This window comes from Prionailurus viverrinus, chromosome B1 (assembly GCF_022837055.1).
Source record: "Prionailurus viverrinus isolate Anna chromosome B1, UM_Priviv_1.0, whole genome shotgun sequence".
NCBI classification, from domain to species: Eukaryota; Metazoa; Chordata; class Mammalia; order Carnivora; family Felidae; genus Prionailurus; species Prionailurus viverrinus.
In genome coordinates, this window is record NC_062564.1 from 28,134,798 (window position 1) to 28,159,072 (window position 24,275).

At 44.0% G+C, this 24,275-nt stretch overlaps 1 protein-coding gene and 1 long non-coding RNA gene across 7 annotated transcripts in view; one reads left to right on the top strand and one right to left on the bottom strand.

The window, feature by feature from the left end:
* Positions 1-596: 596 nt before the first annotated feature.
* On the bottom strand, positions 597-4,408 carry LOC125164060 (uncharacterized). The gene is made up of 2 exons (XR_007151628.1): positions 4,244-4,408; positions 597-3,952 (listed from the first exon to the last, which is right to left on the bottom strand). It is a non-coding gene; the product is annotated as an uncharacterized LOC125164060 (long non-coding RNA).
* The window catches only part of RBPMS (RNA binding protein, mRNA processing factor), a 173,708-nt gene continuing 153,396 nt past the window's right edge, over positions 3,964-24,275 (top strand). For 4 of the 6 annotated variants that reach the window (XM_047856499.1, XM_047856502.1, XM_047856501.1 and 1 more), the window contains exon 1: positions 4,778-5,114. In XM_047856499.1, the coding sequence (XP_047712455.1) occupies positions 5,049-5,114 (66 nt within the window). In that variant the 5' untranslated portion in view covers positions 4,778-5,048. Of the gene's footprint in view, positions 3,982-4,452; positions 5,115-24,275 lie in introns of those variants that run through there. The other 2 variants (XM_047856503.1, XM_047856505.1) reach the window with 2 other exon arrangements.

Genomic DNA, 24,275 nt, shown 5'->3' on the forward strand with positions numbered 1-24,275 from the left:
GGCTCATCTCGCTTGTACTATAAGTATATGAAAGAAATTCTTCAACTTTTTTTTTTCTAGTTTTTTAATATTTATTTTTGAGAGAAAGAGAGACAGAGAGCAAGTGGGGGAGGGGCAGAGAGAGAGGGAGACAGAATCTGAAGCAGGCTCCAGGCCCCGACACAGGGCCCAAACTCAACAAACCTGAGATCATGACCTGGGCCAAAGTCGGACACTTAACCAACTGAGACACCCAGGTGCCCCCCAAAATTCTTCAACCTTTACAACATCTATCCAAATATCTCCTTAATCAGATCCACTTTGTCATTAGGTATCTTTTCTATCTCACATGTACCAGCAATCTTGTTCAGCTAATTGTTTTTCCAATGGATAAATCGGGTCCCCCTCTCTCTAGCCTGTTATGACAATACTCACTGTCCCATAGTAATGCTCTTCACTAGTAGATTCCTCAAAGTTCTTCCAGCTTCCATCCTCCACCTGGTCCCAAAGCCACTGCCACATGTTCTAAGTTTCTACACACCAGGACGTTACCTCTAGATATGCACTTATGTCTCAGTTATCTATTGCTGTATAAGAAGCCACCTTCAAACTCAGTGTTTTAAAACAACGGCATTTACTTTTTGGCTAACAGTTTTGCAGTTTGGGCATGACTCCGGAGACAGCTCATCTCTCTTCCGTGTGGCATCAGCTGGGGCAGCTCAACCAGGGCTGGAGTATCCACTTCTAAGAGAACTCACTCAAAAGGCTGGCAATTGGTACCAGCTGTCCACTGAGAGAGTTCAGCTGGAGCTGTGAGTCCGGGACCTACTTCTCTTCCACGCGAGCCTCTCCACGTGGCTGCAAAGGCGGCCACAAAAGATCGGAGGGAAGTGATTGAATCTCACAACTATTTAGGAGGTAAAAATCAAGAGGATGTTGCCCAACAATGTGAATATATATACTCCACACTACTGAACTGTGCGCTGAAGAATGGCAAATACGGTTGTGTGTTTTTTAAAGCTACAATTATAAACTAATAAATAAAATTGGGGAAGATGATGATGGCCTGGAGGTGTTGGGGGGGGGTAGGGCGAGAGATGTCAAGGATGACAAAACTCTAAAACATAGCCTCTGGCCTCGAGAACTTTTTGGGTCTAGCAGAGGAGGCAGAAGTGTTAACAGATAATCACAATTCACGTGGTAGATACTGTAGCTTTCTGCTGCCAACACAGGCACAAAACCCATGCCATGCAAACTACCTCAAAATAGATCTTCAATGTCTGCAATTCCCAGAGACATTTAAGATGTAATTATAGGTTTGGATTTCTTAAAGCAAGCCTCAAAATGAACACTGCCAGAGAAACAGAGATAAGTAATAAAACTACAGGTGCGTACAATATTTCCCTTTCAATCTGGTCTGTAACCTTGCAGGCTAGAAGCAAAGCGGTAAAGTAGTGGGCAGGAGAGAAAGCAGACGTTTCGTGGTCATTAGCCCTACTTTCCTAGGATACAAAATCCCTTTGTTGTCTCATGGGTAGCTTGTAGGGCGACTGGAAACTAGTGCTGCTGAGATCTCAGTTTTGAAACTTTCTTTCTTTGAGGTAGTAAACAGGTCAGAAAGATCACTTATATCCTGAATGATCCCTTTCCCCTAAGTTTTATAAACAGCCAAAGTCTATTTACAGATTTTCATTGGGTTTTGTTGGTACTGTATGACCCTACTGTTTTTCCAGGTAAGTCTATGCCATTCTTCATGGGAAGGACAGAAAACAGGAGTCCTTCTTTTCATGGCATATAACCCCCATCCCCATATACTTCTCTGAAAACACCTTGAATGTCATGCTTACCATTGGGATATGTTCTAGGCCTCCCTTTTGTATTGTTAATTGCCTGATGTGTTAGGTGGACCGGCTGAGTGGTGGGATTTTTTATTTTTGAGATCTCATCAGTTGTCTCCACAAATGTTCTCTACCTAGGGTCTCCCCCTGCAAAATAACGACTAAAGATCACTACCATGACTCTGCTAGTGCCCTCGTGGGGGCTCTCCATGCTGAGACGCCTCCACTAATTCAGACCCTTCTGCAGGGTCTTGGAAGGATCTGATGATGTCATTCATGCCTGAGAATCAAGATCTGGTAAGATTTAATGTGTTCATTCATTCAAAAATAATTACTGAATGCCTACTATGCATGAGGCACTATCTAGATGTTGGGAACACAACAATGAACAAATCAAGACTCTCTCATTGCCCGTATTTTCATTTTTTATCCCAGAGGTTTTTAACTGTTAACAATGGACAAAGTGCTGGCTTGGCTTAAAGACAAAGGAATCAGGTTCTACATTTGGAATTAAGCCACATTTTCCTGGGTGGGGGTAGGGGAGGTTCTCCCAGCATCCTGGAATCCTACAACATCTTCCACCTACTCATAAGTGGAGTCTGACTGGAACCATCAATGACTAGATCAATTGTCATTTTTCTTGGGCCTTTGCCAGGCTCCAGAAAGACAATATCTTTCTGTGGAGTGTATTCAGTAACAGGCACTGGCCAAGGAGGGCAAAGTGCCGGCAGTATCGGAGGCACAGGGGCCAAGACCACCACTCAGCCATTGATCAGGAAGACATTGCCCCCTCGTGGTTCCTTATGTAACTGAGGGAGGGATTGGGAATGGACTGGGCTGTCCAAGTTTCCAGATTAATTGTGGCCCTTGCCTCTTCCGAACTCCCATTGCAATTTCGAGATTCTTGGTTTATTTTCACCCAACATACACATTTTCTCCCATAGAGAGACATGACATCAGGACAGCAATTAAATCTATCACAATCTTCCGACTCCCCCTACCCCCCAACCCAAGGAAAATCCAATAGGTAAATCGAATTATTACCACTCTCTTTTTTTTTTTTTTTTTTGGTCACCATGCTCTGAACACAAGTCTTTTCTTTGCTTTCTACAATTTCAACCAGAATCCCTGGAGTTGTTTTGGGTATCTTGTCTCTAGGACACCAGTTTAAACTCCCTAAAAGCAGGAGTCTTATCTTCACCCCCAGCCCCACCCCACTCCCAGCAGCACTTAAACCAGTATAGGGTGAAGAATGTTGGGGGGGGGGGTGAGGGGCAGAGAGAGATAAACAGTGAAGCAAGCCAATAATTAGAAATTGTGATTGGTGCTGTGCTGGAAAGGAACAGCATGCTGTGTGAGAGAATGCCTGGGCATGGGAAGTGAGGGAGAACCTACTGATATAAGCAGTTTAAAATTTGTGTTTATGATACAGGAATGGAGAAGCTCTCTATGACCCCGGAAAAGTGGAAATTTCCTTAATAATGTTAGGTTCCATGTACTGCCGACTTAAACTGGGCAGGAATGGATGCTGGGTGCTGTAGCTGTACCAACCTGTAATGCCCTCTGATTGCAACCCCCTGGGAGGTAACTGGAACTATTCCCATTTCACAGGTGAGGAAACAGAAACCCACAGTCCTTCCGAGGTTGGTGCATAAACAGGCGTGCTGTGCTGACCTCCCATAATGCTGAGCCCTCTTCCTTCTTCAAGCTGCTTTGACCCTCTCTGAAGATCATCTGTGTTGGCCTCCAGTTCGGCGGGCTTGAGGAACATTCACTTAGCCAACAAATATTTACTGATTGCTTCCTATATACCAGGTAGCGTACTTAAATGGCCGTGGGATTATAAAGATAAACAGGGCACGGTGTAGTCTAGCAGGGAGGCTCTCCAGAAGAGTAAGGGAGGCAGCCAGGTAAACAAATAATTCCAGAACGGCCTGATAAAGGCGGTGAGAGGAGCCTGAGCAGGGGCCCGTAAAGCCTCGCGGAGAGCGACGGCCGGTGCGGGGAGGCTGGAAGGTTTGGGAGGACCCGGCGTTGGCGGGGGGTTTGAAGCTGTGTCCTGAAAACGCTGGCCCGGAGCGGGGGGCCCCAGGACGTCGCTCGTTCCCTCGCATCCTGTCATCTCAAGCTGCCAACTAGGAAGGCAGGAAATGGGTGTAAGCCGGTACTGAAAAGGAGGGGCAGGCTTAGGGATAGGGGTGCGAATCCCCGCGGGAAGCAAGCCCACGGCAGTAGCCCATCACACTTCCCGGGCGTCGCGCTGGCCCGGCCTGGCTCCCCGAAGCCCCTCTCCAAGCTGGCGCGCACCGCCACGCGAGTTCGCCAACTCCGGCCCGGCCCGGCCACCGGGGCCCACGGGGGCGCGAGGGAGCTGGAGGACCCGGCCTCCTTCCCTCCCCCGCCTCGGCCCTCGCCCTCCGACCTACCGCGGAGTTGGGGGCTGGGGTCGGCCGCTTCCGCCTGCCGCCCGCGGCCCCTCCCCGGCGCGCGCCATCCGGCCGCGGGGCAGCCGCCCCCGGCGCAGCCCCTCCTCCCGCGGGGGGCTTCTCAGTCCCGCGTCCTGTCCCTCTGGGCTAAACCCGGCGGCCCTCGTCTAGGGAGGGAGGAGGGGGGAGGAGGAGGGGGGAGGAGGAGGAGGAGGAGAGAGGGGAGGGAGGAAAGAGAGAGAGAAAGGGAGCTGCTTGGATCCCGTACTTCCCAGAGCCTGCCTGGAGCGCGCACTCAGCGGCTCTCCGGGTCCCAGCGTCCCAGCCGTGGCCCGCGCCCCGCACCTCCACCTCCTCCTTCGGTCTGGGCACCCCTCGCCCCCTCCCTCCGGCCCCCGCTAGGCTCGGGCAGCGGCCGCCCCCAGCCCCTACTCGGCCACGTCCCCGACTCTCTGGGCTCCCTCCTGGGACGCGCGCCCTCGCCCCATCCTTTCTTCCTTCCTTCCTTCCCTTGCGCCCGCCCTCCCTCTCCAGGTCTCCCTCCCGGGTCCCGATTGTCTCCGTCCCCTTCCCAGTCGGCCCGCGCCTCGCCCTGCCCCGTCTCTCCCTCGCACTTCCTGGGTCGCCCGCCGCCGCAGTCTCGCCTCGCCGCGGGAGTCCGAGCCGCCGGTGCCCCGGCTCCAGCCCCCGCAGCCCGCGGCGCCCGTCCGAGGGAGCCCCGGCGCCCGGGGAAGGGAAAAGCGGGCGAGCGCGCCCTCGCCCAGCCCCGCGCCCCAGCCCTGCCCGGCGAGGAAGGACCGGGAAGATGAACAACGGCGGCAAAGCCGAGAAGGAGAACACCCCGAACGAGGCCAACCTTCAGGAGGAAGAGGTACTGAGGGGGCTCGGTGCGGCGGGGGGTACGACCTGGGGCGCCAGACGCGCGGGCTTTCTCCAGAGTGCGGCCGGCCAGCCCCGGGGCGCCGCAGCCGAGGGTTTGGGAATTGCCCTTGTCCCGAGGCACAGCCCCAAATTGTGGCCCCGAGAGGGGCTCTCTTCGGAGAGCGAGTTTTTGTGGGTTCCAAAAATTGCGTAACTTTAAGGACTTTTCGGAGACTTTAGTAAGTATAATGCTCAGCTTTGTTTGCGTAGGATTTTAAAAGCGGAATCGAGAGCTGGCTCCTGGGTAACCTCCGTTTACTGGGACCCGGAGGGTCAGTTCTTAATTCTGCGACCCGGGCTGGAAGTTGTGGGGTGTGTTTGTGTGGTGTAAGGAAGGAACTCGGGGCGAGTTCTCGTCAAGAGACACCTTCTGTTCCCTACCTTCTCCGCCCCCCACCCCCCCTTCAGTGTTAAAAGTTCTCGGTGAAATATCTTTCCAGCCGAGGCATTTCGAATTAATAGATAACTCATCAGCTGCATTCTTCTCTGGTGAGTCAAAGACCCCGAATCTGGATGATTAGGTTTTGTAAATTTAGGGGCGATGCGGCTGCGGGGAGCAAAATAAAAGAGTTTAAAACTTTACAATTCACCAAACGATCATCGAGGCTGTTTTAATAGGACTTTGACTTCTGAGCGTAAATTTTATGTGATGCGTCCGTAACAACATTAAAACTTGCGGCTGCGGAGCGTTCCTTTGGTAGAAACAAAATTCGGTAACTGTGGGTTTCAGAATTTTGTAGTTAGGTATCTGGTATCCGATTAACGTACCTGCAGGAACAAAGCCATTTATCTGGAGTCCAAGAAACAATATTTTTTTCGCCTACTTTTGAAGATCCCACATAGCTGAGTTCTTAAACGTTCTAAAAAGAACTTGTGTGTGTGTGTAGATGCAAAAAAGTATGCATGTAGACATGAACCGTAAAGCATTCTTACAAGTGTTGTGTCCCAGTATATGAAGTCTACAGAATGGTAAACTGATTAGGAGGTTGAGATTATTATGGAGATAATGTGTTGCGTGCCAACTAAGATTCTGATAGTGAAACCGAATGTTGGGGAGGATTTAATTTAGTGAGGGTAAGCCTTCATTGTCCACTTGTGAAAAGGGAACGTTTAAAATGAAGACCATGCAAATCAATGCAAAACACAAGATTTTACTCTCAGCACAGTTGTATGGGGACAACCCACCTGAATTGCAGTAAGCTGAAAATTGCCTTCACACCTGAGGATAATTGCATTTTATTTTAACCTATTATTTTGGCAAGTGTTATTTACATGCTAGTTCTTTACAACTACTGACCTTCCTCCTTCCTTTTCAAAGAGATGGAGACTTGAATTGAGTTCCAGTTTTTCTTGAATCTTTCGGGCTCCTTTGCCATTTATTTTCCCTACCACTGAAATAAAATTTAAAAAATTACCAGTGTGCTTCTAAGGAGTTGCTGTATCTAATTCACCTAACACACCAATTACTTCAGAAACCTTTCTCTATTTCACTTAGATGGGCAGTCTGTTTATTTCTAAGGGTACGGATGTATTGTGTGGAACCATCTTTCTCTGTTCACCCCATTGAGAACACTTGCCAAATGGAAAGGTTAACCAGTCAAACCAAAGGCTTTTTGGCTTCTGGTGGTAGCAAAAAAAGAGGTTTATATGTTCCAAAACCATAACGTACTTGATAAAATTGAGAGAAATGTCAAATTTCTTTTACTTAACCCATCTCGGCCTCACTGCCACCAGGACTGAGGTGTCGGCCCTGTTCCTGGGGCGCCTTAATGTGTGAGGTGTGCAAGCACAGAACCACAGGTGAACTTAGTGCAGTTACTGCCTCTTACCTGTTCCGTTGCCCTGACAATGTCCCTTTTCAGGTGGGAATGGCATGTGGCTTGATGACGTGTAAGTTTTGGCAGGACAGTTGTTTTAAAACTAAGTGGTCAGTTAGGAAGATTTCAGAACCCAACTCGTAGAAGAGGTGGAGTGTAAAGACAGATACGCCATGAAGAGAGAAGGTTTATAATGTTAAAAATTCAGGAAAAGAAAGTAAATAGGCCTTGAATGATCCAGGTAATTTTGCCCTAATTCCCTGTTTTGAGTTTGTTTTGTTTTTGATAAACTCTAACCTCTTTTTTTTTTTCTTTCTTTCTTTCTAACCCTGAAAACCACAAGTAAAATAAATATGGTATTTGGTGAGTCCCATTAATGTGCTCAGCATTATACAAAACCACCGCACTGGACCCTTTCCCTGCCCACCCAGCGATCAGCAATTTGTTCTCCAACACATTTAAAAGCCTTGGCTGAGGACTCTCATAAACAGAACACACACATATAAAATGTATATACACATAATGACAAGAGAGGGGAAAAATGTGTTTTGTTGTTTCTGGTGGCCATTGAGATGGCTTGGAAAAGCCAAGTCCAATCATCATTAAGAGAAAATAGTTTATTTCCTAGAACATAAGGGTAATTTAGGCTTTCTCTACCACTTTAGAGAATCCAAGGGGTTTTTTTTCTATTTTTTTAAATGCGTTCCTCTTCTCTTCCAGTACACGTTAGCCCTGTTTGAGAGCTTTTAAAGCTTACTCTAAAATAAGTGACGCCGAAACACTTATTTGGTTCCGACTGTGTAGACTGAACGGTCCAGGATTTAGGAGAATTTTTGCAGCTTTTTGGGGTTGGAAGTTTGAGAACTTGGACAGGACATAGACTTCTGCTTTGGATAGTATTTAAAGCTTTGAGGAAAAATTCTTTTTCAGCTTTGGCTAGCTGTGACAGAGATAATACATCTGGCTTTCTGGATTATAGTGTGCTATACATGTGTATTTCTCTGCAAGATGTCCCATTAAAGAAAAGCCAGTTGTCAAAATCTTACTGGGATCTGAGATTTGTAAGGCTTATGTATAGGGCGTTAGGTAATTTCTTATATCATTTTTCAGTTAGTAAAATAATTCCTAGAATTTGCATGTAATTTTGGACTAGGTAATATTGTCTTTAAACACCTTTGGCAGTTTATACTGGACTAGACTTTATTAAAGTTAATGTATATATAATAGACTCAATTATTTGTCTTGAGTTTTTATATATCAAGACTTTATCTGGTAGTAAATAGAAATTTTTGATCACTTTCAAAATACGTTTTGTTTTTGTTTTTGAAATCAGATAAATCTGTCATTTGGTTTTATTTTTACTTTTATCCAGGTCATGTAGTATTTTTCAGACTGATCACAAATCCTTTCTAAAACGTGTTTTATTATGTTGAGGCCCTAGTGTCAAAGAGCAATTTTTCCTTAAATTGATCTGAACTTGTACTTAAAACTAGAAAAGCAAAAAACTTGGCATTGTTGGATAAATGACTGAAAAGATGTTTGGCAGATGTTGGGCAGGAATCCTGTAAAGTTGGTTCTTTACAAGCGAATACAAATCTTTACCTCTTTCCTTTTAAAGTGCTTAGTGGAGCGCCTGACTGGCTCAGTCAGAAGAGCTTGGAACCCTTGATCACGGGGTCGTGAGTTCAAGCCCCACGTTGAGTATAGAAATTACTTAAAAAAATACCTTGAAAAGAAAGTGCTTAGTAATCTTGCCCAAATATTGGGGTCATGAAGGAAAACTTGTTCCTCTAATTGGCACACAGAAAGGGTATCATATCAGTGTGTGGCAACCTCAGGTTTTCAATCGGGTGTTAAGATTAGTCTACGTTATGACTTGGACAAAGTGCAGAATGGTTTTATACAGTTTATCCACATTTGGAGTCTGTTACTTCAAATCAGATCTAATGCAGCCCTGGAATAGGGTTTGGTGATAGTGTTTTCAATGAAAACGTGAAGATTTCCTAGTAAAGTGTCCGTGAACATCGCAAATATGGCATGCACTTCTGAATTACTATTTTTCCAGAAGTGGTCTTAAAATTTCCCTCCTACACCCTCGTGCTCTTCTGCAGTCTTTGTTTCCATGGCATTTGTTTGTTGGATGGATCATTTGATAGGGTAGAGATTTGATAGGGTAGAGAGATGATTTTCATAGGCTCAGGGTAATTTGTGCTTCGAGGACAGTGTTCAGTGTTGGTGATGGTGCAGTAAGTGGGCACGTGCGGATTTGCAGCAGTGATACAAACCCATGCAGCTTTCTGGAGGACTTTGGTGTTCCATGTCAAAATATGTTCATCAATTTGTTACTTACGGTAGGGAACATTCTTAAAGATTCTTCTATGTCTTATCCAAGGAGATTGCTAAGTAAGTCACGGTATAATTTCTGAAAGAGAATATTAGGTAGCCATGAAAAGCAATGTTTTTAAAGAATATATATGTATATGCAGATTTATTTATTTATTTATTTATTTATTTATTTGGTGGCTCAAAGCAACAAGTGCATTCTTACAGTTCTAGTGGCCAGAAATGTGGAATTAGTTTGTCTGCATTGCCATACTCCCTCTGAAGGCAGTATGGGAGAAACTGTCTTTTTCTTCAGCTTCTGACTACATTTTAATTTTTTTTTTTTTGTTTTAAGTAGGCTTCATCCCCAACGCGGAGCCCAATGCTAGGCTTGAACTCGAAACCCCGAGATCCCGATGCTTAACCAACTGAGCTACCCAGGGCGCCCTATGTGATGCCAATTCTTAAATAAACCCCCCCCAAAACCCTGAATAGGTAAAAAACAGAATACAATAAAAATTATCTGGTGGATCGCAGATAATTTTTATTTACTTGCCAGTGCTTTTCTGTGCTTTCTAGACTTTCTAAAATGAACATGTGAATGAAATTGCAACAAAACAACAAAAAACAAATGTCTTTTTCGTTGACTATTTTGTTAAATTTTTTTTGCCATATCTGTAGGTGTCACAAAACTGTTTTGTTTTGCTCACAAGTCTTGCTGCAGGAACCTAGACTCTTCTTTTCCTTGTAGCCTTTCTTTGTAGTATTTATCTCCCTCATTCCTTTTATCCTGGCTCATTTTAGTGATGTTTAGCTGCTCTCCTTGTTCTAACATGCTGTCTTAATCTGTCCTTCTGTACTGCTCGGTCCTCTGATGGGTCCTTCGGCACTGATCTGTTCTCTGTATAGCAGAGTCCAAACTTGACATTCAGGATTGCCCTAATGTACCCCTGTGCTCCATAAACTATTTGCTTCAGCCATCTTTTCCCTCTTGATCTAGCCTGAGCTGCTTTCAAGGCAGGAGCCAAGTTTCAGCCTACATTGTGCAGGCTACCATCACCTGAATGTTCCATTCCAAAGAAATGGTTTTCTCAGAATTCCAGTAGGAGTTACTTTGTTCTCTTCATTTAACTCCTGGATCATTACCTGTTTTCATGTAATTTTTTAAAGAAGATCGATGCCATCTTATCACAGTATTCCCAGCACTCAGCACCTACCAAAAGATCGTACCCCAGTACCAGTAAATACCACACACAATACTTACACGTATATGCATATATGATTCTTTATAAACACATAGTTTACAAACGTGAAATATCCTCATTGGTAGGGTTGGTGATGATAACTGTGTATAGGTGAGCTGTTAATAAGCAGCCACACGTTTAGTACTGAGGTCCGTTGCCTACTGGGGATTTAGGGAAGTTGTGGATGGAGCAGCTGGCAAATTACCTATCTCCACCTGCCGTCCACAGCCTCCACTGGAGTGCACAGGTGAGCGTGCCTGGTACATGTGACAGCCTCCGCGGGCCTGCTCATTCTGGGGTGCGTTTGGGTTTTCACCATTAGCATTTGGTTTGTGCGGTGAAACTCAAGTTGACCTTTTGGACGCAGACTTCTGGAAGCTTTGGTTAGGTGCAAGAGCACGGAGCTCCCTGTGTTCCCAAACAAGCCTGCTCTGTGTGACAGCCACTTTGGAATGTTTGTGTTCAGTTTCATTTGGCACCTTAGTGTCTGCCTGGGGGAAGGGGAAAGGGAATGCAAATGTTCCTCTTGAACAGTGCTTGCTTTGGTCAAAGAAAAAACTTAAGAAGGAATGAGGGGAATGAACCTTAATAATAGCTAGAGCAAAAGTGGCTGCATGGCTCAGTGGGCTTGAGGCCAGCTAGGAGCAGGTATTTAAATTGATGCTGTTGAGAGGAGGATGTCATCCCTTGATGGGGATGAGTTGATCAGATATGTGGGGATAACTTGGGTAACGACTCCTTGCACTTACATCCCTGTCTTCAGAGAGTATTGGGAGAATATTTGAAACCCCGTCAGTGCATTGGGATAGGGCAAGACTGCATCCTGGCGGAGGGTTGCAGGTTTGAGCTAATGACGGTGAAGTTGCCTGGTTTGTCCTTTTTTTTTTTTTTTTTTTTGCTGATACAAAAATACTGGAATATTTGATTTTTTGAAATTCTCAGAAATCTTTTTAATGTATTCACGCAGGAAATCATAATTGCTGACTTCTGCATTATTTACCAGGTACTGGCCACTTTATACACACACTACATTATTTTACCCTCCTGGTGAGCTGGGGGAGGTGGTATGATGGTGGTGAAGGTCTTTTTATGGGGAGGGGACTCTAAGTGCAGGTTCTGAGGGTGCCAGGGGCTAGGAGAGCTGGTTTCTGCTGCTCGGCTGCTCCAGGGTGTGGTGGAAATGGTGACCCTGTGTAAACAGGTAGAACGAAGCATGGGGTTCACATGGAGTGAGAGTTGGGAACACAGTGAACACTGCAAGGAAAAGAGGGTGGAGGGGTTGTGTCAGAGAGGTGACATTTGAGCTCAGATTCTCAAGAATTTGCCACATGAGGAAGGGGTTGAGACTGTGGCGGGGGAGATTGGCCTGTATGAAGACACAGAGGCTTAAAAGAACTTTTGGGGGGAGCAAACAAGGCATGGCAGGGAGAGGAATGGAAGTTAAGGATGAAGCTGGAGGCAGGGGAGGCTTTGGTGGGAGAGAAGGTGGAGGAGCTGGCCTTCCAGGCCAGGACATCGAATCCACTCTGTGATTGGAGTTGCCCTGCGGCATAGCAGGGACCTGGCATTCTGGGACTTCACAGTGGCAAAGAAGCTGCAACAGGTTTGGGAAGAGGCTGGTACTGCAAAGTCCTAGTCTCGAGTTGGTGGCTGACAGTGGTGATTCAGCCCGAGGTGTTCAGAGGCCTCAGTTAACTGTCAGCAGAGGGAAGACTGGGAGTTTCATTCGGGAAGCCTCTTGAGTTTCTCTTTTGGACCACCTTGGACCCCCAGCTAAATGGTGGTTGTATTTGTTGACACAGCAGATTGAGGGGTTGACAGGTGGGGAGAAGGAAGAAAAGGCCACGAGGAGGTGAACATGGGTTTGAGATGCAGAGGAGAGGTCTGTTCTCGACAATTTTCAGAACAGTTCGAGTACATGGCCGGTAATTGAAAAGGGGGGTGATGAGAATGAGCGCCTGGAAAATTGGAGAGGTGGGGGACTCTGGTTCCTGGGGAACCTCGTAAGGGTGGGCAACAACAGAGAAAGTTGACTTTCTCAAAGGTATATAAAAACAAAACAAAAAATTTGGAGGGAGGGGAGCTGGAAATTTGCAGGAAAAATTGAAGCAAAATATTTTAAAGCACTTTTAGGGACATAAAAGTGCATTCTGTATCTGCCTAGGTTATAACATAATAGTGTTCAGCGTGCTTATCCATTCGAAAACCTGAGTGTGGGAAGGGAGCTTAGAAAAACCTAGGCATATATAGTATTTCCCATACACTTTTTTGTTGTTGTTTTGGCTTTCATCAGTTGTCTCTGGAAATCGTTTTCCTCTACAGTTTGCATTAATTCCGGGACTTTGACTCCTCCAACTTTTCTTTTTCCAACCCTGTGCCTCGACTAGAGGGGAAAATCAAGCTACCCTAAGATTTGTAGATGGGTTTGGGACTGATAAAGATGCTTGTGTTTTTGTAAGAAAAAATTTCCTCAAGTTTTTTTTTTTTCTTTTTTTTCTTTTTTTTTTTTTTGGTGGAGGGGGGGAATTTATTTGGGTAGGGAGTAAGGTGAGCCTTTTGGCAGATCCTTGAACTCCCCTCTTCTCTGGGTCATATTTTCTACTGATTCATTTAGTGCTTTTCTAAAAGTCTGCTGCCCTTGCTTCTCACTTGGAGAAAGTGTCCACCCTTGAAGAAAGAAAGGTGGTCTAGGAATTTTAAGAAAAACAACCACCTGCGTTTGTATTTCCCATAGGTTTTAACCCTGCTGCACCCATTATGATGCACGTTAATGTAGAATGCTGGAGGAAACAAGGAAATAGCCGTAATAAATGCCAGTCACACCAGGAAGATAGTTCCAAATTCCAGGGTGTAATACAGTATTGTTACACAAATTTAAAATGCAGAAGGAATGCTGAAGCAGCCTACCTCAGTCCTGTGGGCCCCTGCGATTTTGCAAAGGTATGAGAAATCTGGGAGTCTGAAAATTGAGGTACATCTCACCCATCCATGCAAGTAAGAGACCAGTTTGTACCCTCAACTCCTTTGTTTCTCCTGAGTCGATTTTTAAATGATGTTCCCCTGCTCTTCCTGACTCCTTAGGTCTGCAGGTAGGTGGCCAACATTATCCTAAGAGAAAGCCTAGAGATTAAAAAAAAAAAAAAAATGGCTTTGCTTGAATCCACAGGATTCTGTTTTGTGAGAATTTCTCTCCTGCCCACCTATAGGATGGGCAGTGGAGGCCTCCTGGGAGAAGGTACAGCACAGAAAGTGCTACCTTATTACAGAAGTACCAGAATTTCCATTGTGCGCAGAGGGGAAGTGCTACAGAAGTGTAATTACTTTACCCAGCATGTGTGATTTACAGGACTTAAAAATGTGTGAGTTTCCAAAGAGGCATCTGTTTTTAAATACTGTATCCCTTTAAGCCAACAGGATGTGTTTGGGGGCTGGATAAGGGGTCTCTGTCTCTCTCACACTTTGACGCGCACGCGTGCACACTTCCGTCCTGTGCCTGCTCAGGGATGCTGGGTGACTGGAGACTGAAAACGTTGGTGATTACTTCTCCTCAGGGCCTTGCTTATCAACAGAAGGGAATACCTGAAGTACTGGAGTCCGGTAGGCCGCTTACCAGGCCAAGTCACTGGTCTGATTCCGCCTTTCCCCCCTCCACTCTAAGCCCCATTCTTTCTCTTCCAGAGCCTCCTAGACCTTTCCCAGTGATGAGCAAAGGAACTGTTAGAGCTAACGAACATGGAGATCATTTTTGTTGCAAAAATTTCCTTTTCCGTCTTAATAGGTGTAAGAAAATTGGCGAGTTGATTAGGTGCATATCCAAAGATAATCAAACTTGTAAAAGCCTGAATGGATTTTTTGCACATTAAGCATTTATGGAGTCGTGTCTACTGTTTTTAAATGCTGTACTTGAACAAACCAAATGAGGTGTTATCATCCCATGGTTTAGGAATAAGAAACTGAGGCTCTTGAGAGATTAAGTAATTTGTCTGAAGTTTTACTGCCAGTGGGTAAGAGCTTAAAATTTTTCCAGTGGTGCACGAGGTTCATGTGATCTGGGCCCTGCTGGTTTCTGACCTCATCTACCAGGAATCACAGACTCATTCATTATGCTTCAGCTGCTTGGGCCTTATTTAGGTATCTCCTACTTGCCAAACTTGTTCCTGCCTCAGGGCCTTTGTGCGTGCTATCCTGTCTGCCTGAAAAACCCCTACATTCAGATATTTTATGAGGCAGCAGCATCCTTGTCATTCATGGAGATCTCAGTTCAGATGTTACCCAGAGAAGTCTTTTGATCTCTAAGTTTAAAGTACCCACATTCCCAATCACTACCCTATCCCTCTTTTATTTTCCAGCTAATTTTTATTCACTGTTACTACCTTATGTACTTGTCTTCTACCCCTGGAATGTTACTCCTAGGCAGCAGGGAGCTCTGTCTTGTTAAGGCTGTAACTCTCAATGTCTATGACAATGCCTGGAACTGCCCAATAAATTTGTTAAATGACTGGAATATGAATGAACCAGTCAAACTTGAGGCCTGTGCAATGTATCCCGTAGTCCTAAATGTTTTCCAGCAGTTTTGAATTACATTTTAATTATTACTACCTTCAGGATCATTTCTGGATGCCTATCCCCACTTAATTATATCAAAGTCAGCACCTGCTTTTAAGCCAGAAATTTATAAAGTTTTTATTTTAATTCCAGCTAGTTAACAGTCTTATATTAGTTTCTAAGCCAGAAATTTTAGATGGTAAGTGATTAGGTCCTTGGTGGGGGGTACTTTGTAGCAGTTTTGCACACATAAAGGAATCCTTGCCTTTGTCCAGTTAGAATGGAAACCTAGCACCTAATTCCATAGACCCAGGAGTGAGATGTGGGCCTCACATGGGGTGATAAGTAAAAGTAGGGCAGGATGAATTGGATTCCCGTTCCGCAGTTGTCTGTGGGGTTGTTAAGGGTTACTGTTAATAATCCAGGTGGAATTGATCTGGAGATAGACTTAGCACTCGGTCCTTTGATTTAGTCTAGCCCCAAGCTCAATATGCTTTCCTCCTTTTGCCTACAAAGGGCATAGCTCAGGATAACACAGGCTTTAGCTGGACGAATCCAGCCTTTAAGCACCTGTATGGGTTGCCATGAGGGACAGCCTAATCTGGGCTTTGTGAACCTGTATGGAGGAGGCAACCTGGAAACACAATTTCTACCTACTTGGCAGCCTTACGGACTCAAAACTATTTTTTATTCACCGTAAAGCAGAACAGATGACATTTCAGGAAGAAAAAATGTAAGCCATCATTACTTTGGTCATCAGACCGCCTGTTAATTGAGCATACTAATGCACTGATGAAAATGCAGGCCGTTGGATTTATCCCCATTTATGGCATTTGTGTCCTAATGCTTGACCTTGAAAAACTTTCTTAAATTTAACCATCATATATGGTCTATTGGTCTTAGAGACAATGATATATAAATACTCTTATTCTTGACCAAATCGATACTTTACTTTTTTTTTTTTTTAATTAAAAAATTTTTTTTATTTGCTGAGGGACCTAGGACAAGTCTTTAAGCTGCTTGCGTAGACATTTAAACTCCTTTCCTCAGCTAAATTTTGGGGATAGGACAGATAACGCCTGCCGTGCCTGAGAAGAATCATAACTCCACTCCAGTGTTTCTGCTTCGTTCCCCTTCCGTTTCTGAATCCTGGTATAGAATGCTGTTGTTGGGGGCTTGCTAGCCCAGTTCCATCGGGGTTGGGGAGGGGGGGAGGTGGTTTTAAGCCTGAAATTTTGTTTTGCTTTGTTGTTGTTTTTTACTAAGAAAGTCAGTGCTTCCCCTTGAGAAATGGGTGGGAGTTTCTGGGTGTGAGCTAACGGCAGGAAATGACCCTCTCTAAACAAAAGGACTTTTTAAGGCCCATCCTGAGTCTTTGTGTTTTGAGGAGGGGTTATGCAGAAAACCTGAGCTAGGAAATGAATCTCTGCTTTAGCCATCCTCATGGGGGAGGGGCGGAAGGAGAAGATCCCTTGCCTGCTTGCCCTCCCAAGTGTCCCGGGTGCCAGGCGGTACCTGCTCTGAGTGCCAGAGCGGTTTAAGAGTAGGGCCTGGGGTGGCTCTTTGGGATAGTGTGGCTTCGTACCTCCAAGAGGCAAGAAGGGATCAGGTTAGGCAGAATTACACGCAGTGTGACATTCACCTTTAATCTGGACTCTTGAAAAACCACCACCAGCAAAATGCAGAAAGAGAATGAGGAAAGGGGGAGAAACAATTTTTGTATGATCTATGTCTCCGTAAGTAAAAGCGGGTTTATAAATAAAGATTTGAATTACTGTGTTAACTGTTCGTGTTTTTCTAAGTCTGAAGGGATGACCCAGTAATAGCTAGTGACTTCTGCCTCTTGTCTAATAGGGGATTTGTAATCATTGCCGCATTAGATAGCGGGGCCCGTGTGAAGAAATGTGGGGCCTTGCCCCTGTTTTGGAATGCTCCCTCACCTAGCTTTAAAGTGACTGCTCATTAGATCACGATTTGTACAGCAGGATCCTGGATTTTTATTGCTAACGAAGTAGTTATGTCTTATCAAAATTATTTTGCTTTTACAAATTCTTGCTGACTTGTTGCAGTGAACTTCTTTTCCAGGCGTACCATTGTTTTTTTTCCAGGAATATAAATCTTCCCACTAATAATTAGAAACACACACTTTGTTGAAAATGGTTTTGTGGTTTAGTTTTCAGAACACTTGAGAACGACAGACACATCTTTTCAAAGAACATTGTTTGTTACATCACTATTTTGGGGCTTTATATTTTTAACTATATTTTTAGAAAGGCCTGCTGATGTATTTGGTGGGTACTGGTGTGCTAAGGGTAGAGAGATGGTTCACAGCACCAGATAACTTAGTGGAACAGCAGAGAGAAGGTTCAAGCTGCTCCTCTGATCCCTGTGTGAAAGGGCTTTGTTCATGTAGTAAATGTGTTGGAACACTGTATCTTAATTATGAATTAAGGGGTGTAGTATCGTTTAAAACAGACCTGATTGTTGTAAATTCCAGGGCTTACAGGGAAGAATTATTCTCATGGAGAATTCCAGGCTGAGGTGTTGGTAGGTTTTCTCATTTTCTTAATACATAAACTTTTGAGAAAGGTTACTGTTGTAGTGTTACTCATTTACAGATGTGGAGATCTGCACTGCCTTAGGTTCTTTTGGAGGCTTAAGTACAATATACATTTGGCATATGTTTTTCATTTTTAAAGTATCTGCTATTTTCCACTTATCTATGGTACCATCACTTGTATTTCTACAAAGAAAAGATAAAGCTACCAGTGATCATCTACCCCTCTCCCTTTAAGCTGCTTATAACTATGCAACACAGGGCACTGGAATTCTTTGCCTTGAGAACTGTTTCTGCATCAGCCTTCCAAGCATGGTGACTGATACTAAACATTCCCAAGCTGGCATACTTTACATAGGTTAGTTCTTAGTTTAGATGGATTCCTCAGGAGTGGAGTGTATCTGATTTTACTGGGTGAAGGAACGGCTTTTTCTGTAACTCTTCTCATTCCTGCAACTACTTGGTAAACCTTGAAGCAAAGTGAAAATGGCCTGATCCAGGGATGTTTGTGCATTCTCTCCGTGTTCTTGGATGATCAAAGGGAAGTGTCTTGCCCTCTGCAAGACCAGCATCTGTTGCCATTTGGTCATAGTGCACCCAGCCTGCTGACTCTGTATCTTAAAAACAAAAACAAAAGTCAGTGGGGAGGGAGCAGCCTCAGAAATGCTTATGGGCTTTGGAATATTGTGAGTTTCCGACTTGGGCAAATACATATTTGGGAAGTTTTAACTAGCAACTGTCCCTTTCCTCTCCATTCCAAAAGCTCTACAGACCTTTAATCAACATGAAAATTGCTTTTTTATATCTTTTGTGGTATATCATGGGTCATGGTTATGCAGAGAAATCTACTGGTGTGAGCTTATCCCGAAGTCAACAATAAAAGTGTTGTTTTCCTTATTTCTTAATAAAGGTAGCCCAGGCAAAGCTTGGATAGTCCTCTGTACAGGAGACCCAGGCATAGAAATCCATTAGTGTGGGGGTGCCTGAGTGGCTCAATCTGTTGAGTTACTGACTTCGGCTCAGGTCCTGATCTCATAGTTTTTGGGTTCGAGCCCCACGTTGGGCCCTGTGCTGACCATGTAGAGCCTGCTTAGGATTCTCTCTCTGTCCTGCTTGCTCTTTCCTCTCTTTCTCTCTCTCAAATAAACAAATAAACTTAAAGAAAAAATCCATTAATGTGACCTTCCACTCATTCCAGTGCTCTCTGAAATCTCTCCATAAAACTAATATGCATTAGATTTTCCAAACTGAAATTGCAATCCTGTTCCCTTGGAAAGACTGCTGTAAATACGTCCCCTTCCTACCCATTGCTAATGGATTAATTTTCAGAGGAAATGTTTCCTATAGGGATGGGATAAAGAGTAAGTGTATTGTTCCTTGTAAAGTCCTGAGGTGGTTTGTCTTTGTTGGGAGCACTAGGATATTAATGTAATTTTTTGTCACTGTGTTGGAGATTTGTAGTACTCACTTCTGCAGCACTGGGCCACAGCATAGCTTCAGTGTACGACAGAGGTTTCCTCCTGGGATATTTTTGCATATTTTAAATCCTGTTATGCACTTAATTCGCCCAGTCGGTTCCCCCAACATTCCTCAAAGGAAGGGCAGTAATGTAGTGTTTCTATTTTAGAGATTAAAATAAAATAATGGTAATGAATCCATTGGATTTTTAATTTATTTGGTTTTTAGGATTGAGCTTCTTTCTAAGATTCCTAAGCCAATTTGTTCACCTAATTGGATCACATTGTGTCCCAAGTTTCTTTTCATTTTTTTCTTACCGGAGAATAAATCTCACCCACATTATCCCCTCCTCTCCTTCCCCCACCCTCAGCAAACGCAGGTAAAGAAACAACAACAACAACAACAAACTAATTCCTTTCTCCACAACTAGTGTTAATATTTTAGTATGTATCTTTATGTCCTTTTTTCACTGTACAAGCTCACTCCCCTCTATTTTAACAAAGATGAGATCATACTATGAAAGTGTTTACATTCAGTTTTTTTTGAAACTTCGCATTATGTCATGAACATCTTTGCGTGCCAGTGGGTACATTTCTTATGCCTCGTTTTTTTTTTTTTTCCTGCTGCCTCATTTTTAATTTTTCATACTATGCCATAAGGATGTGCCTTAATATATTTTACCTACTCCTTATTGAGCCTGGAGCTTGTTTCCAGCTCTGTGATATAAACAGTGCTGTACAGCCTCCTAGCTAAGTCTGGGTGCACCCTTCGTGATTTCCTAAGCTTAAACTCTTAGAACTGGAATTTCTGGGTCAAAGGGCATGCATTCTTTTTAAGACACTTGATGTTTATTGCCAAATCTCAGAAAGCTTGTACTAATTTATACTCCCACCAAGACTATCAGCAGGCCCCTTTTTCCTGCATCCCCTGCCCCTGAAGTTTTTAAATGTTTCAAAGGTTGCTTCTCTACAGTGGAGTTTTTCCATGTTTGTGTTGTGTGATTCGTAATTAATATTCCAGTCTGATCTGTACTTAGATATTACATATTGATTTTAACAGCAACAAAAAACCCCACCCCATTTTGAGACCTCTCCCAATTGTTTCTCGTACAGCTGTACGCACGAAAAGGCTTCATTTCTGGAGCTGTCCTTCTTGAGTTCAGTTGAACACATTGAAAAGTGTTGACTTTGTGGTCTTTGTGTATTAGGTCGTTGATCTGTATTGCTGGCTATAAACTTCATGGCTAGAGATGAGGCCAGTACTACATGTTTTGTTCTGTGTGCATGTACATAGAATTTCACTGAATCACTCCCAACATTTTTCAGGTGAACCACTAACACTGCCAGTTAAAAACTGAGTCGTAAAATGCATCTCGTTTTCAGAGATGTTATGCCGTGGAAAGCCTGTGCCTCAGAACTGGTAGATTTGACCTATCTCTGCTTTTCTGGTCACATTGTGGGGGTGCTCTTGAGGATAGAGATACTCTTGGACACACTGGTCAGTTTGACAGAAGTTTTGGAGGACAGCTAACTGAGGACATCCGTGGAAGGAGCTTTTTTATAAAGTTAAAACCGTGCCTTTTATTAGGTGTGGATGGAATGTGCAGCGCACCTACTAGCTTGAATGTTTTCCTCTTCTCTAACTTGAGAGTCTGAAGCTCCAGTGTCAAAGTTACTCCAAGTATTCCTCGGTCCAAGTGGCCACCAGGGCACCTCATGTTCCCCACGGGGGTGGTTTTCACTTTGGGTGCCCACAGTGTAGCCAGAACCCCACACTATCTGAAGAGTGAAGCTAAGGTCTCCCTGTACAGGCAGGGCAATGTCAGCCCACAAGGCCTCTTTAATTGTTAACAGAACATTCCTGCAGAGCACACACCCTCCACAAAGCCTACACACATGTTCTTAGAGTGTGACTCTAGGAAATGAGCAGATGTAATGGAAACCTCAATCTTGACTCATCCTGACTCTTACATATGAATGGAATTTGCATCTCATTTAGCGTTGAATCTAACAGTCTTTCAGGGTAAATTCCCATGGAGGTCATGAAACACTGAATTTATATGCATGTAATGCCTTTCTCAAAGGAGCTGGAAAGTCTTTTGCAAATAAAAACGTGCCTTCTTTTCCTGGCGGCCTTGATTTCAGTTGACAGCTGGCGAAGGAGTCGGTGAAGGGAGCATTGTTCAGTGAAGAGGTTCATCTCCCCTGGGGTACAGTCATTAGTCCTGGCTGAAGACAGGCCTTGAACCCAGCGTTGTGTTGGCCGTTTGGTGGGGATGTAGAGGTGGTTACCGAAAAGCAGTTTTCCTGCCGACTTCCTTTCCTACTTGGAAAGGCCTAGTCAACACAGAAAACAATGGGAAAATAATACGAGTTCCTATATAAATTGACAAGTTGCGTAATACAGACCGGGCTTAGAAATTCAAAGAGATCAGTGTGGATTAGAGTAAAACAAGCTTTGTGGAAGAAGGAGCTGAGCCTTGTTCACCTGGCAGGATTGAAATGGGTAGAAATGGGCACTGGGGTAGGAATTACTATCATATATGTATATGGAGGTGGGAACGAACGTGGGTGTATTTATATGGCAAAGAGAAACCTTATTGGCTGTTAATTTTTGATGAATAAATAAGAAAATGATAAAGATCAAGATATTATAAAGAACTTGTATTTGTCAGTTGTCCTTGGCTTCCCCAACCGGGCCTGTTCCATAGATGATAGATCTACAACCTGCAGAACCCAATGCCAATATCGTAAGTCTTTTTTTTTTTTCCCCCCCACTAGGCTTACAATAGACTGTTCAGATTAGCATCTGGAAAAATAAAGCATTTTCCTCTTTGACTATTCTCCCTTTCACTTCCTTGATGCAGCTATTTACTCCGTGACCATACTTGTTTGCATCTTCCTGCTGCTATTCTGGATAGGATAGCATGGCTGTTTATCCGTCACAGTGTCTCTTGGCTTTAGAAACCGAATGTAGAATTCCTAGGTGAGTCATTCCAAAGATACTGACCTCCTGCAGTATTGAACCCTGGTGATACAGTGGGCAGCAGACAGACATTGTCCTTGACCTTCCTGGAACTTTTCTGTGTAGTGGGGAAGTGTGTATTGTGCAAATAAAAGCATAAGTCAGTATAGATTCACAAATTGATAAGTGCTGTAAAGCATAGCTCTGGGCTCCTGGGTGGCTCGGTTAAGTGTCTGACTTCAGCTCAGGTCATGGTCTCACAGTTCATGGGTTTGAGCCCCACATCGGGCTCTGTGCTGACAGCTCAGATCCTGGAGCCTGCTTACGATTCTGTGTCTCCCTCTCTTTCCACCCCTTCCCCGCTCATGCTCTGTCTCTATCTCTCAAAAATAAATAAATGTTAAAAAAAAAATTAAAAAATATAGCCGATGTGAGAAAATTGGGTAACCAGGGGATCTTGTTTACTTTGTTCTAGACCTTGCTTACATCGCTTCTTGTATTTAGTTCTTAACTCTATCATGTGAATACCAACCACCATTATTTCTGATGTACAGGTGAGGACCTGAAGCTCAGAGAGAGGTGAATAACTTGGTCTAGGTCACTAATAAATACCAAAGCCTGAATTTGAACCGATAGCAGTTCAAAAATCTGTCCTCTTATGCTGAACTTCATTGCCAGTCTGGAAGGAATATTCTTCAGAGAAGTACATTCCAAAGAGATCAAGGGGTCTCTTGAACCTAGTGCCTCTTAGGATTCTGCTTTCACAGAGGAATTTGAGATACAGGACTTGCCCAAATCCTCAGTGATCAGTAATGTGGCAACTTCTTTTCCAGGAGGTGAATCACCAAGTTATACATAGCATCTCTAGTTCCCGAAAATCTGGGTTGCCGTGGACTTCACGCCGTAGTCTGCTCTTTTCCATCTTTTCCATCCCCTGGTCTGGACTCCGAATTACACCCCTAGCCTCCATTGCCTTTCTCACATCCCTAGTCCATTCGACACTCATGGCAGATGATTCTTCCAAATGTGTTACTCCCGTAAATCAGCCAGCATCTGAAAACATTTGCAGATTCTTTGATCAAAAGGGTCTAATGTATATGAAAGTGCTCTGAAGACTGGAGAGCACTGGCCCCGCTATTTTTTGTTGTTGTTGTCCTTAGCGGATAAGATCCAGATTTCTTTCGCTGACATTCAAAGCTCCCCATGCTCAGGCCCTTCTCTGCATTTCCAAACTTGTCTGCTCTCCGTCCGTGTGCACAGTCTCCTCAGCCTCCAGCCCAGCAGCTAGTCTAGTGTTCTTTCTTTTAATAACTTTGTTGAGGTACAATTCACAGCTTAAAATGCACCCTTAATTCAGTAATTTTTGGTGTGTTCAGAGTTGTATAACCATCATGACTCTAATCTTAGGACATTTTTGTTCCCCTCACTCAAGGGAAAAAAAAAAAAACCCAAACACCCAAACCTGTGTTCATCAACCCTGCCTCCCAGCCCCTGGCAGCTGCAAATCTGCTTTTTGTCTCCATGGATTTGCCTATTTATGGACATTTTATACAGATAGAATAATACAGTGCGTGGCCTTTTGTGTCTCACTTATTTCACTTAGCATGATACTTTAGGGTTCGTCCATGTTGTAGCATGAATTGGCACTTTGTTCCTTTTTTTTTTTTTTTTTTTTTTTAAAGACCTCTCTGTGCCCTATGGGCTTAAACTCATGTCCCAGAGATCAGGAGTTACCTGCTCTACTGGCTGAGCAAGCCAGGTGCCTCGAGTACGTTGTTCCTTTTTATGGCTGAATAGCATTTCCTTTGCATGGATCTATACCACATTTTGTTCATTCATTCATTCATTCAGTTGATGAACTTTTAAGTTGTTACCACCTTTTGGGTGCTGTGTTCTTATAAAGGTGTTCTACCTCCAAGTCCCTGATCCTCTGGTGGCTAGAATGCACTCTTCTGTCCTCTCCGTGCACTTACTTTTTTTTCCTTCCAGGCTTACCCTGTGGTTTTCCCTTCCATAGGACGATTATGTCAGTCTCTGACTTAGCTACTGAATGTGCTACCTAGTATATGTACTTATGTCCTTTCCTGCGTATCTATGTATGTTTGGATGTTGAGCTCATTTTTTTTTTTTTTAAGACTATTCAGCAAATAGTACTGGACACACAGTAGGCAGTGGGGGATAATCAATGGACAAAACTAAGGGTC